Consider the following 14,473-nt stretch of genomic DNA (forward strand, 5'->3'; position numbering starts at 1 on the left):
GACACTCAAGTAATGACAGTTTAAGTCAATGAGAGTATCAATCCTACCATGTCAGCAGGGGTTGGGGATTCTGGAGCTGGACTCTCAGGCTTTAACCTTGTTGAGAACAGAGCATACATGGTACAGCAGAGCCTGATGTAACACAGAGACAAGGCAAGATTATTGTGCCTCAACTGGAGTTCAGCAGGAACCAGTAGAGGATATTTTGTGGACCACCACTATTTCCCGCATGGCAAGAAATCACATCAATTTCCCGTATGTGGATATCATCCAGGGAAGAAGGAGGGCATAAAGAATGCCCCATAGACATTTTGGATTTTTAATTAATTAAATACTTACCAGCATAGCTTATTACTTACAAACTTAGAGCTTTTGTGTTTGTTTTCTTTCATTGTTTTCCCTTATTATGAACAGGAATCAATACGGAAAAGGCTTACATCAGTTATAGGAACTGAAGACATCAATGTTATTATGCACATCTGAATCATATATGCAAATACGCTATTGTTTTTCAGAGACTTGGTTCTTTAAAAGACCAGGCTAACACAAAGTTTCAACGATTGAAAAGACTGACCTCAATTTAATGAGATAGCATATGAAACGACAGTACTGAAATGGTATAAAGTATGTTAATCATTCTGTATGTTGGCCAAAAAATTAATTATCTGTGCACATTTAAAATATTCTTTAAAATTATTTAATAATTGGAAATACAGATACCATTTAGACTTCACATTTTAGAATAGACAATATGTATATGAAAACAACTTTATTGGTAGTGTTTAATGTTGTATAATGAGTCTGAAAAGGATTTAAAATTCTTTATTTGGTAAATTACTTGTGTATTACTAGACAGTGGAGTTAAATTGACAATTTGACCAATTCTCAACAGGCAATAGCATTTACCTACAGGACTTTCAAAACTGTACTTAATGTTGAAGATTATAATCATAATTTGGGCATACAGTTGTCATTTAGTTATGATTTTCCAGGCATACTAAATTTTTTCTGTACTTGACAAACTAAACATTAAGGAGCCTGTGGAGTAGAAATGAATATAGATAGCTGGTAGATATTCTTCAAGTTTGAAATTAAAATTTCCTCAAGAAAAATTTTTTCTTATTATATTTTTGGACAAAAGTACTGAGTTGGTTAGACATAACTTTTAGTTTCAACAAAAAATACAGTTCATTTGTTTATAAGACAACATGGAAGTAGAAGGTAATACAACTTTCTAAAATGAAATTACAGATTGGATTGACACTGACTACACAACTAAATAAATTAATCCTACTGTAACACATAAAATTATCTTCCATATATTATGAACTGACATTCAAATCCAGAAATCTTTCACATAAATTAAATTTCATGTTAACAAAATTTCTATTTATTATACACAAATAGTTATCATAAATACATTTTATATGACCCCACATTTGATCTTTCCTTGGTAAACAGTGAGAATTATTACATATGAAGACAGTGTATAAGGGACATTAAATCAGCTTTAATCCCATTATTAAGAAATCCATATAGAATTGGATTAAGACAACAGGACATCATGCCCAACAAATGACAAATGCAATACACCAACTTGAAATGCCTATTTGAAATAAGATTGTCATTAAAATCAGTTACCACATGGAAAAGGTGTAGTGGCATCCAACTAACAGCAAATACTAATATCAGTATGGTCAGCCTGTAGAAAACACTTCGAGATCTCTTTTTTATTCTTGTAACAGAACGTTTTACTCTCAATTCATGAACATCTGAATTTTCTTCAGGTTTGATTTCAAAGCAAGTGGGGACTCCTGGTATGAACTTACTGGATGAAGAGAGCTGACTTCTTACAGAGCCAAAGTTTTCTGGAAGTATTCTGGAGTGGTTCTCTTGAGAAGGTCTTTCTGGAGCAGGTAACACACATGCTGTCTTCTTGCTATATCTTCTTCTGTGTTTTTTGATGAATGAATAACTCCACTTGTGGCTGCCAGAGAGTTTCACCTGTGGCCCAATCTTTTTGGATGGATGAAGAGTTAAGTTGATCATCTCATTTTCTTCAAGTCTGTTTTCTTTGTTGGACAATCCACAGCTTATGCTTCTGCAGACGCTTGTATGACTTACAGTAAGACAAACTAAGGGCAGAATATACTGAACTAGCAATAAAGAGATAGTAAAGGCAATTCTGTATGAATCAGATGGCCATGACTCAACACATAAATACCTGCTGCTCAGCAACGCTGAACCAAATGTTTCTTGAAGTTCCACAAGACTGTGAAACACTGGAAGGGGAGAACAGATGGCAAAACCTAGTGTCCAGACAGTAGCTATCAGAAAGTAGCCATGGTTTGCTGTTAAATTATTAGAGATGGGATGTTTTATCATATGATACCTGACAATGGCAATTGATATTAAAATTAAAGTTGAAACCAAAACTGACACACATTGAAGAAAAGGCATAATATGGCACATGACTTTGCCAAACATCCACTGATCCAGCAAGACAGACGTCAGTGTGAAAGGTGAGCAAAACAACACAACCAAGATATCAGAAAAGGCCAGATTTCCTATAAGGAAGTTTACCGTAGTCTTCTGATTACGCTTTTTCATAAGAGCCATTAAAATAAGTAAATTCCCCATAAAGCCAAGAAGACTTACAAACGTATAGAGCCCAATCAGAAAATACTGTAAGTCATCTACACTGCTTTTATAGTCATCCCAGACTGGGAAATCAGAATTCCGAGTGGCAGCAGTATTATTCTCTGTGGCAAGTGTCTTGTTATAATATTCATCGAGCTCTAAATCCATATTATAGTCCTGCTTGGAATAAAAAGACATTTGTCATCAACCTAAAAAAAAAAATTACATGACTACTTTAAATTAATCTATTCAGATGGAAGCTAAATTTTACAGTCGGCTCCCATGACCTTATTAATCTCCTAAGAAAGTTTCTGAAATCTTTAACTCGTTCCAAGTGCAGTGCAAATATCAGCCAATAATGATTATCGTAAGTTTAATTTTATCATTACTTCCAAGATGTATTAACTTATGTTAAGATAGTAGATTGTATTTTTAAAATTTTTGTAACAAATAACGTAAGGAAAGAAAAAGCAAATGTAGACAAGAACTTCAAGATACATGCATTAATATTATTCTCCAAGTCAATATACCTGGTATATAGTATAGTCACATAATCTTACCATAAAAATTCCATTCATTTCTATCTCAATCTCGGCCAAACCTAAAAGTCACCTGTCCTGGTCAACTCAGCTGGACATGATCTCCTCTTCAGAACTCCTGTTAACATTCTGTTTACAGTTGTCTGATGCTACATATCATAATCTGCTCTCATTGCATTATAATGCCTACCCGTCTACCTTGTTTATTTACAAGCAATGGGAAAGCAGAAACTATCTCTTACTCACTTTGGAATCCATCCCAATACATGGCAGAGTAATTTTACCACTGCAGGTATTAAGTAAATGTTTATGAGAGAATAAAAAATTCAAACAAAACTCTAGTAACAAGTATCACCTAGCTCATACAACGTTCAAATTTAAGCGCCTTGAGAATAGGATTACTATCTCATGACCTAGGTGCATATAGTAGGCACTCATTAAATCTGTTTGTCAAGCTGTACTGTTGACTGTGTAGACACAATGCTGGATGATGACATCTTTCTGTGACCAATTCTCAATCGTTTGGGATATGCCAGATTATCTCTGATTAGGACAACCACTGATGGACTAGCAGTGCTGTTGGTGTTTTTTTTTTAAAACAAACAAACAAACAAATTTCACCTGCTTATTAATTTAAAATCTATGTATTGATTATGCCTTATGAACAAGTCAATGAATTCATTGTTCAAGGAAAACATTATACCTTAAACGTAAATGTAGAAGTGATACTAATATAACTTCCAGTAATAAGATTTTCATTTCAAATTAAATTAATGTCATACCTCAATGGCATTACATGTTTACCTCTACATATTAGACCTTTGATGCTACTGCCTGATGAAGCACTAAATTGCCTATAACATACCAATAAGAGGCAAAAGGACCCCCTCCTCTCATTTAAAAAAAAAAAAAAGCCTTTTTTTTTTTACTTTTTTTTTTTTTCTTAGAAATAGGGTCTCATTCTGTTGCCCAGGCTGGAGTGCAGTAGTGTGACCACAGCTCATTGTAACCTTGAACACCTGTACTCAAACAATCCTCTCATCTCAGCCTCCCAGGCAGCTAGGACTACAGGTACATGCCACTACATATGGCTAATCTTTCTATTTTTTTGTGGAGATGGGGTCTGCCTATGTTGCGCAGGCTGGTGTCAAACTCCTGGCCTCAAGTAATCCTCCCACCTTGGCCTCCCAAAGTGTTGGGATTATAGGCATGAGTCACTGTGCCTGGCCACTTTAAATTTTTTTTTTTTAACAAGAATTTCCTACAGAAAACACAAACCAGCAAGCAAATTAATTCCAATAAATACACTGTCATAGAGATTGTGATATATATATAGTTTAAAAAACACTTTTGTTATCTATCAATATATGTTTATCTACTTATTTCTAGATCTACAATTGAATAATTATACTAAAACTACAAAAATATGTTTATTTAAATTAATAGTAAAACTGTTATCTTTAATTTATGAGGGACCTATAGGTCTTAGTTCAATAAATTTCCAAATGGCAAATACTATTGTGTACATACATTCATTACAAGTAAGTTTAACTTCAGTTCTATATATAGCAAGTTTCAAACAGGATGACAGAGTCATCCTTGTGCTATGAGAAAAGTTACAAGTTTTTCACAACTTCTACAAGTGATTTTATGTTGACCAAATTATTTTCTGGAAGCTAACTACATCCTTTTAAAGGATAAGTTAATTCAAAGACTGAGGATGGTATTCATTCATTCTTAGACCCTAGCCAACAATTTACATTGATATTGCCTCAGTGAAAAAGAACACCCGGTACAAAAGTGACTCGCATGACCTACTGAATCATATTATTCATCGTATTCCCAGTCAATAGCCTCTCAGCACCTACTCTGGATAGGTCAGCAAGCTTATAATCAAAACAGCTTTGACTGGTGCTTTTGCCTAATTTCCTGAGTTCTGATGACCCCCTGGCTCAATTCAGCTTATTCATGATCCTATTTATATTTATAATGTGTACAGGCTGCTTGTAACTGCAATCCTGATTAGTTGTTCTTCTCTTGACTTACCTTTCTTGAATCAATCCTTTTCTTCTAACTTTGTGGTAGGTCAGTTGTTACTGATAGCCTTTCCTTGTACTTCCTAAGCAAGAACAAGAGAGAAATTAGACGGCCCCTTCTACAATGGCTTTGTGCCTTTTTGGAACATGTAACTGTGGATGATACTTACTTACTTAGTGTAAAATTGCTGTCCAAAATTTTTTGAAGAAAGAGAAGATGCAGCACAATTTGTGGTAATAGAAACAACATAGTTTTGAGTCTAAAATTCAAATTTTTCTCCAATCCATGTGGTTAGATCTCTCTATTATATTCGAATGGAGATAAAAGTCTTAATTATTTTTCATTCTAGAAATAATGTTTAATAAAGCATATTATACATAGTGGATGCTAAAGTAAATATTCATTACCAATCATTTTAGAAAAGCAGTTTAACTTCCCTTGCTTTAAAATAACATAAATGAATCATCCTGGCAATGTGGGAAAATTCAGGATAGAGTATGACTATGAATTTGTGTGTACATACATATGTGTGTATATGTATCTTTATATATACATTTACAGAGAACCATTGAAATTATAGATGTTTTAAATGGCCCCAAAATGCAATGAGGAGATACCTAGATAGACAACGAAGAGAGTTTAGCACTTTAAATTTTCATTTGGATATCTTCATTGATAAAGGCTATCACACAAGCAACATGAAACTAAAACTGCAAGATATATTTACAAAACATTTAAAAAATGTAAATGAAAAAAGAAGTATATCTGCTTCCACGACTGTGCAGTCTGCTATTAAAACTTTTATTTTAAATATATGCACATAAAATATTGAATGCATTAAATTATAAAGCCACATCTCCTTAGTAAGAAGATGAAATAAATGCCATCTTGAGTATTCATTGGACACTGGAGAAAAAACTGAGGATGATTCTTTCATTCCTTAAAATATTTGAGTATTTTAAGAAAGTACATAATTTATATATAATTTTAAAGAGTAGACTCTTTCTATTAACGAATAGCTAAGAATGATTAGTTGTTCCTTCTTTTTTTCATTCAAGAAGTATTTATTGAACATATATTTTGCTAGGTGCTCTGCTCTGCTCTAAGCATAAAGATGAGTAATGCAAGGTGCTATGCCAAGAATATTCTATGACGGATTAATTCAAGCTCACACCCTGAGTAACTGTAGATTGCTGAGATGTAAAAGGCCTCAAATTGGATGATGAATGAATTAATAAATGAGTGGCATTCTCCTGACTGACAGTAGTATATTATTTCACTATAGCATGGACACTTGTATTATTGCTGAATATAATGAATACTTTATGTAGCTACTGATAGACTGATTAGCAAATTTAAAAAAATCTCTTTTAGCATTCATTCATTCATTCAACATTCATTTATTCATTTTATTTTGGTGCGACTGTAGTCAACTTTCTCCTGCTCTCCCTCTAGCCCCACCCCACACCATCTACCACATAAACATACACACATACAATACCTAATATATAGTCTGCACAAAATGAACATTTTTGTGAATCTTTGCTCCAACGAAGGAGTAATTTTTTCTTACAACTAAATTATGAATACTGCAAATGCTGGAGGTGCGGAGGAGGGGTGGGGGAGGGGTGGTGGTGGATATGTAGTTTTTTTAAAGTGCCTCCTGGTAGCCAGGGGATAATTTAAACATTAGGAAAATTTTGTACAATCAGATTTAAGTCGAAAATCTAAGGTACAGGAACGCTCTTAAAATGAAAACACAAACAAAAAAGCAAGATTTCTTTCCTTAAACTTACCTTTTCACTTCCTTTTTCCTGAAAAACACAGTGAGCAGACCTACAATGGAAATGCAAATATGTTTAACAACCCTCTACTTCTCAACAAGTGTTATTATGAGTGCTGTACATTCTTATGCAACATATTTTATCCATTATAAAAGTAATGATGTGTGTGAATCTTCTCAGATTGCTACAGAAATTATGAAATATAGCCAGAGAAAGAATATTTTAACACGGAATATTATTTGACAAGAAATCTGATATCGACAGCATGAAATTTTTGTCATACCTGATTACTATATTTACTCATTCTCTTTTATAATAGTTGTATCTCCCACCATCAGAATTTCCAGGCTGAAACACAGAACTTTAATCTCCGAGTAAAAGTGTGAAAATAAAAGTTCTTTATTAAACTATGGCAACTTATAAAAAATAATGTCTTTTCAGAGGTTTACTGGAATTTTCTTACAAACTCTTCTATATCTGACACCTAGACAAATGAAACCTTCTGAATAGATTTTAAGTATTTTAAGAAAGTATTTTGAGAAAATGTTCTTAAGAATAATAGGAGGAACTTCAGGGAATTCAAAGGATATTAAAAATCTGACTTGTACATTTAAATAAGGTTTATTTATTTGAATAATTTCTTGCCTTATGAAAATATACATCACTCTCACAAAGGATGACAATCACACAAAAGAATAAAATATATGTAATTCTTTTCCTCCTGCAACGATACAGTATCAACTATTGTCTATTTTGCTGTCATCATGGAACAGCAGCATGATTCCATGTTCTCAAATATTCCCATGGTTTGTTCTTAAAGCCAGAATCTGGCACAATTTGAATTGGAAAGATAAATACAGCTCTGCTCAGCTGACAAACACACAGGCATGCACCACCCTCCCTTCCAAATTCTAACAGCAGAGTTTCTCTTCCCTTGAGAAATCTGTAATCTAAAATTGCATTCGAACTGCAAGATTCTTCTGAAAGAGCCTTAGGCTATTTTCCATGGTCTATGGTAAAACCGTTTTGGCTTTGGTCCAACACAACGCCTCAGTTCCTTTAAAAGATTCACTAAAGGTCAGTGAACTTGGAAAAAAGAATTCCCGTTTCTGGAATTCGAGTTCTATGGATGTTTGCTATTGCTCGCATTTGTCATATGAAGACACCTCGCAAATAGGAGCGCAAACCTTGGAGCCTCCCGGGCTCAGGTCAGCGCTGGACTGCGCGGCAGCTGGACCGCCTGAGTAGCGCCTCGCGGGCTGCGCCCCTGGCCTCGCCAGAGACCCGCTAGGGCTGAGTCCTGACCCGGGCACCCCGCGGGCTGCCGTTCCCAGCTCCGGACCGCCGGGCTGCAGCAAGAGTGCGTCCAGCCTGGGGCAGCGCTTTGTCCATCCCCCGCCCCATCCCCAGGAGGCTCCTTCGCAGATCCCCGACACTCTCCTCCCGGGTTCGGCCAGCGCCTGCTCCACCCGGGTGAGTTGGGAACTGGAGGGACCTGCTCGGTAGGAAAGAATTCAGCCCAGTACCCTCTGCGCTGTCTCTTCACTCCTGACAAGTGTCTGTTCCTACACCCTAATCCCCATTTTTCCAGCCGCACTCCCTTCACCTTCCCCACCCCGCCCTCTTAGGACCCCAGACAACGCCCTGGCACCAGAGAGAGGGGTGCGGGCTCCCAGGGACCAGCGCAGACTCGCAACCCGCGCGGGGACCCGCCAGGGTTCCTGGGTGCAGGCCTACCAGGCGCGAAAGGGGTTGGCAGGGAGGGGCGGGAGCCGGTACCTCGGGGCGCCCCGGCCGCTGCAGGCCCTGGACTCCCGGGAGCGCGGCCCAGCGCGGTCGCTCCTGTACCCCAGCGGCGGCGGCAACAGCAGGAGCAGGACCTGGAGGCGGCGGTGGGGAAGAGGGGGCGGGGGTTTAACGGCGTCTCGAGAACACGTGACTGTTCCGGGGACCCCCGAGACCCTGCTCCAGGGCGCCTGCTCCGCGCCAACCTCTTCCAAATCCGGGGGCCAGGGGCATCCCAGACCTACGCCGCTGTTTGGGCGCTCTAGGGAAAAGCCACAGGGCCCCGGGATGTCGCCCTTTCACCCTGGCCTCGGGTCCCAGGCCGACCAAGTTAACTTGATGGGCAAATCGAGTTTTGCTGGTCCAGCCCCCAGCCCTGTGTAGTGAACTCTGAGAAGTCTTGGACTGGTGTGAGGATGGCTGTGCCCCTAAGTGCTTAGTATTCCTGAGAACAAGCTTCCAGTCTCAGGTTTTATCATTGTCGGGGAGGGGCGGGGAAGAAAGAAAGAAAAAAAGAAAAACAGAACACTGCTCTTCCTTTGCACCTTTTTGAAGTAAGGAAGAGTGGCGGTGGGGAGGCTCACCCAATGTCCAGGAGAGGCAAGGGAGTCTGCGGGGATGCGCCCAGCAGAATAGAAGGGAAGTTTCCACACTCCAAGGAGTGGCAGCTGTGGGTGTGGGCAAGCGGAAAGAGCAGGGGAGTGAAGCTGAAATGAAATCAACGCTGCTCAAGACTATATTCAATAGCAAAGAGAAGACGAAGGGCTAAAAATGAATTGTCATAGGTTAAAAGAAAAAAAAAAAAAAAAGACTGGAAAAAAAGCCCACACAAAAGAAGAAGAAAAAACCCTGTCCTTCTGTTCCTTCTCAACATGATTTCCATCTCTTAATGTTTCCAAATCTGTATTGCGCAGGTTTGCTTTATTTTTAGCTAATCATTAGTTGGCAGGTACTTTAGGTGCGCGCGCGCGCGCGCGTCTCTCTCTCTCTCTCTCTCTCTCTGTGAGTGTGTGTGTGTGTGTGTGTGTGTGAGAGAGAGAGAGAGAGAGAGAGAGAGAGAGAGAGAGAGAGAGAGAGAGAGAGAGAGCGAAGGGAGAAAAGAGAAATTGGGTAGAGGTCCGTGTGTCTTTGGACATAGCTTTACCATGAGAAAGGGTGTAGTTATTGTAGCCTATAATACTGAGAACTATTATGTAACAGACAGCATCTCCTGCTGAGTAGAGTCCTGTGGGACTAGCTCTTTATAAACCGAAGAGAACTGTACCCCTTGGGAGCAATGTGACTTGTAATTCTAACATCTGGGGCAGCCATCACTGTTATACCAGAGGTCAAAGAAAATGTTTTGTGCACCCTTTCTGCTGAATTTTAGCATTCAATGCTCAGGGGATCTATATAGATTGCCATTTCATCAGTCAAAGAGCCACCCAAGAGCTTTTAAATAACTCAAGTAAACACAGTTCCTGTTTTATTCTTCTGTGTGTTATTTCTGAAATATTAATATATTCTCCCCAAAAGCTTAACAGAATAGGCCTTCTGAGCAGGCACCTGGGATTCTGCAGTAGGGAGCAGGGGATGAAAGTGTCAAGAAGGAATGACCTTGAGAAAATAAGGCTTGTTTTTTAGACTTTCTTAATTCCACCATCTCTGCGGTTAATGCAGTACACATTGCCACATACATTTCTATCCTTCTATCTCTTGCACAGTCATAACATGTACACTTCAAATACACATTGTCTTTAAAACAACTTCCAAGTGAACCCCATTGTGACTGTCTTTCAAAACTCTATGCTACAGGCTTTTGCATAGTAAAAGTATAAAACAAATCTTATTTTTTCTTTTCCACAACTTTGTTTTCTATTTTGATGATATGAACCTTTAGGGTGAAGTCACTGTTACTAGAGTATTGAAAATAAAAGGCCACGTGCTATTGATACAGAGATTGTAATTAACCTGACCATTTTCCCTTCCCACTGCACCCACAAACAAGCAAGTCTCAAAAAGGGAGCTGGCATTTCTTCTTTAAATACACATGACAATACACAGTAGTAAGGACATCTGGAGTGGATAAGTTATGAAGAGATTTTTGTTTTGAGGAAATTATCAATGTACAAATTTAGGCAATATGCTACATAAAGAGAAAGATATGAAGATGAGGGTGCTTTTACCTTTAAATTTCCCAGGAGGGATTCGAGATTGATCATCGTTACTCTTTGTAGAACATAATAATTTTATTTTTATTTTATGGAGTAACATTTAAGTGGAGGGGAATACCAGAACAGAAATAGTAATGTTCACCTCTATTTTATGTATTTTTCCTATTCACTATTTATAAAATGCTCATTTGGGAAATTAAGTTGGATTTTGTGCAAGTTACAAAATTAAACTGGCTATTGCCCTGTTATTACAGTTAATTATCAGTTATGAAAGAAAGGTAAAAGTTAAAGATCACTTGGGACTCCTAAGACAAATTATTGAACAATAAAACAGTCGCCCAACAATTCCTGGGGTAACATTTTGCTGAGGAACATGACTGTGGTTTTTGTCAAAGCTACTGTTGCATTTTAATACCAGCTACCATTTGTGGAAAGCAATGACTAAAGTGCTTTGGTATAATCTCAAATGATATTTGATTTTGATATATTAGTTATAGAAGAAGTATGGGTAAATAAACTAGAGAAAACAGTATTATTTTACTTCATGCATTTATTTCTCTGAGGATTTCATTGTACTCCTTAAGAGTAAATGTTTCTTCATCCACTTTTCCTATCATGGTGAATTTAAATCCTTAATACTTAAAAGATGTGTTATCAAAATATTTTATGATGCTCTATGCTGCATTGATCTCTTTGAAATAGTAATAATTTGTCATACAAATCAATATTTAGAACTTAAAATACATGATTTTTTTATTATTATTATTTTCAGGGAACAAAAGCTATTGAAAAAAAGTTTTGCCCAAAGTATTGTGTACATTGAGTCCATTTCCCAGAAAACTTAACGACAATTTTGAGGTCCTACAGGGGCATCATTAACATTTTATTGACTTCTGATAAATACTGTGCTCCTTAAGCAACACTTTATTTATCCTTTTGATGCCCTAATGATTTGACCGTAAAGCAGTGACTGATTTGCAGAAAGAATGTATAATTCTTTTGACTAGCAAATATCCATGTTAAAAATACATACACACATAGATGTGATACAAATGTATCTTATATGTTCATATATCACATACATATTTTATAATAGACCCTTATCAGAAACCTCAGTTGTAGCCAGGTTTAATCTCAAATTAGTGGTGTGGCTTTAGACAGGCACTTGATTTTTCAGTCTTCATTTTCCTTGTCTGTAAAACGAAATATTTTGAATCAAAGATCTGGAGTCCCCGCTGAGACCTGACTACTTATGACTGTATGCCATTAATGGGCATGCATTACAAACATATGTGTAGAAAAATCATCTTTTTAGATCTTCAGCAATATTTGATAGCCATAGACATTGTTTATTTTCCCTTTACCTTAAAATTTACAAAGAAAATACTGATATTAAAGTTTTCCATTATTATTGGCACATTCTCTTCCCTGCAGCTAGTATTAACTATATTTTATTTATTCATTTCAAAAAGTTATGGCTGTCTTACATATCAGTACTGCATTCTTTAATTACATTGTTTTTCAGTTTTGCAGCACAAATAGATATACAAGAAGAAGAGAGCATGGATTCCTTTGACAATATAACATTTTATTATGTAAATCCTTATATAGGCCATACAATTATTTCTTTTTGTAGTTCAAAACTCCTCTGAGAAAAGATAAGTATCCTGTAATATTTTTTAAAATGTTTCCATTTCCTATCTACTTTTTGTAGTTAATATTTTAAATCTAGTTATAAGTCTAAATATAGCTTTACTATATTTAAGTGGAAATGAAAGGGAAAAGTTTATTTATTTATTTTGGTATGTTGGTTTGTTTTAGTCTTTAAAAGAATGTTTACAGAACTGTTCAAAGCATAAGCCCAGGATCAAAAGTTTAATTATATGCTCTTCAAAATGTATGTTACCACATTCTTAGTCTTACCATTGTCACAGGTAATACAGCTATTAAAATATGTTATTGAACAGGTAGAAAAAAATATGAGACCTTTCCTCAAGTAGACATTATAAGCATTTTCAAAGGAAGTAGAGTCCATATTCAAGTTTATACCTAATAGATGATGCAGAGCTAACATATAAGAATATCCAAAAATATGAGGCAGATCATCAGAAGGAGTGTATTAGTAAGCAAACTATGCATAAAATGTATATGCATAAAGTAGCAATCATCCATCATAGCTGCAAATGCTGAAGACACTTTTTTAATGTTTGAGATGAACAAATGGGCTTGATTTGTAATATTCAAAAATTTTGTAGTCCTACCCTATTCCTAGTTTTTCAATCTTTCTACAAAACTTCTTCAGTATCCTATGATGTGTTAGATACCCTTCCAGGCTCCTAAGTTTAAGAGATGAAAAAAAAAAAGAACAATCACTGTCAGTAAGAGATCAGAGTATAGTTGTAGATATGTACAACTACATAATTAATGGCAATACAATGTGATAAATTCTGCAATTGAAATAAACTCTAGGTTGATTTCTTATTTATATTCCTAGGTAATTCGTTCTCAAAAATAAACTGGGGGTGTAACAGAGGGTTTTATAGCTGAGAAGACACTTGAACTGAAATGTGAAGGGTTGGTAAGAGTTAAACAGGCAGATGGAGGGGATGGAGAAGCGAGAAATGTTGTAATAGCATGAAGGTGAGAGAGTGTGTGGCATTCAGAATCATGCAAATGGTTTCCTATGACTGCAGTGTATAGGGTGAAGGATGATACTGAAAATGTTGATTAGAAAGGATGTCTTTGGTCCTTCACTTGAGACATCTGGATGGAAAGCAGCTAAAAGATTTAAGCTGGGAAGTTGATATGACTGGAGGGCTGTGAAAGAAGCTGATGGATTTAGACCATTTAGCAGAGAAATAAGTAGAGCTTGATAGAGGTGAAAGAACACACATGAGAGATATTTAGGAGATAAAATCAATGGCAATCTGAGACCAGCTGGATTTGTGAGTGAGAGTGAGAGAGAGGGGAATACATATGTGGGACGATACTTAGGTTCTGGCTTGAGGGAGAATGGCGCTGCTGATCAGATCCATGAGCAGAGAAGCACAAGAGAAGCATACTGTCCAAGGAAACCTGAGAGGGATCTGTACTTTTGGTAAATTGAGGGTTATGTACATACCAGCATGTAATTGATGGCAGAGGGTGTATCTGTGTGGTAAGAATGAAAAAAGGAGTAGATTCAGATTGGGATCTCTGGTGAATTCTGGTAATTTGGGGGTTGGTCAAGGAGGAAACAGGACCGTTGAAAGCACAAGTTTATTTGGGTGGCACTTGCAGGAGGTTGCATGACAGGAGTAGTCCCTCCTAGCAAGAGAAATTCTAGAGACAATGATATGGGGCTACCACCTAGAAGGGGCAGAAGGGGAAAGTAGAGAGGAGACTTACCTGTCTGGGTGATGTCACTCAGCCACAAGGTGGGGAGTCTCTGAGTCAGAGACCTCTGAAGGGAGCTGTGGTTTGGTGTCTTTCACAAGATTTGTCTTATCTATCGTTAGCAGATGTTGGGTGGAGTTTCATGGGGGCATCTAAGAAG

At 37.1% G+C, this 14,473-nt stretch overlaps 2 protein-coding genes across 5 annotated transcripts in view; one reads left to right on the forward strand and one right to left on the reverse strand.

Annotated features, from left to right (window-relative positions):
• Positions 1-651: 651 nt before the first annotated feature.
• On the reverse strand, positions 652-8,859 carry NPY5R (neuropeptide Y receptor Y5). 3 transcript variants are annotated; one of them, XM_017873949.1, is made up of 5 exons: positions 8,780-8,859; positions 7,013-7,052; positions 5,390-5,517; positions 5,226-5,298; positions 652-2,817 (listed from the first exon to the last, which is right to left on the reverse strand). In XM_017873949.1, the coding sequence occupies exon 5, from the start codon at positions 2,806-2,808 to the stop codon at positions 1,471-1,473; it is 1,338 nt and encodes a 445-aa protein (XP_017729438.1). In that variant the 5' UTR covers positions 2,809-2,817; positions 5,226-5,298; positions 5,390-5,517; positions 7,013-7,052; positions 8,780-8,859; the 3' UTR covers positions 652-1,470. The 3 variants fall into 3 exon arrangements, with proteins under 3 accessions (XP_017729438.1, XP_017729439.1, XP_017729440.1); XM_017873950.1 differs by having other exon boundaries at positions 652-2,820; XM_017873951.1 differs by having other exon boundaries at positions 5,386-5,517.
• Positions 8,067-14,473, forward strand: part of NPY1R (neuropeptide Y receptor Y1) — a 21,189-nt gene continuing 14,782 nt past the window's right edge. Inside the window, exon 1 of one of the 2 annotated variants that reach the window (XM_017873953.1) lies at positions 8,067-8,473. The gene's annotated coding sequence lies outside the window, so the exon portion shown is untranslated. The remainder of the gene's footprint in view (positions 8,474-14,473) is intronic. The other variant, XM_017873955.1, reaches the window with a different exon arrangement.

Source organism: Rhinopithecus bieti, unplaced genomic scaffold, assembly GCF_001698545.2.
Source record: "Rhinopithecus bieti isolate Rb0 unplaced genomic scaffold, ASM169854v2 scaffold_5260, whole genome shotgun sequence".
In the NCBI taxonomy this organism is placed as follows: domain Eukaryota; kingdom Metazoa; phylum Chordata; class Mammalia; order Primates; family Cercopithecidae; genus Rhinopithecus; species Rhinopithecus bieti.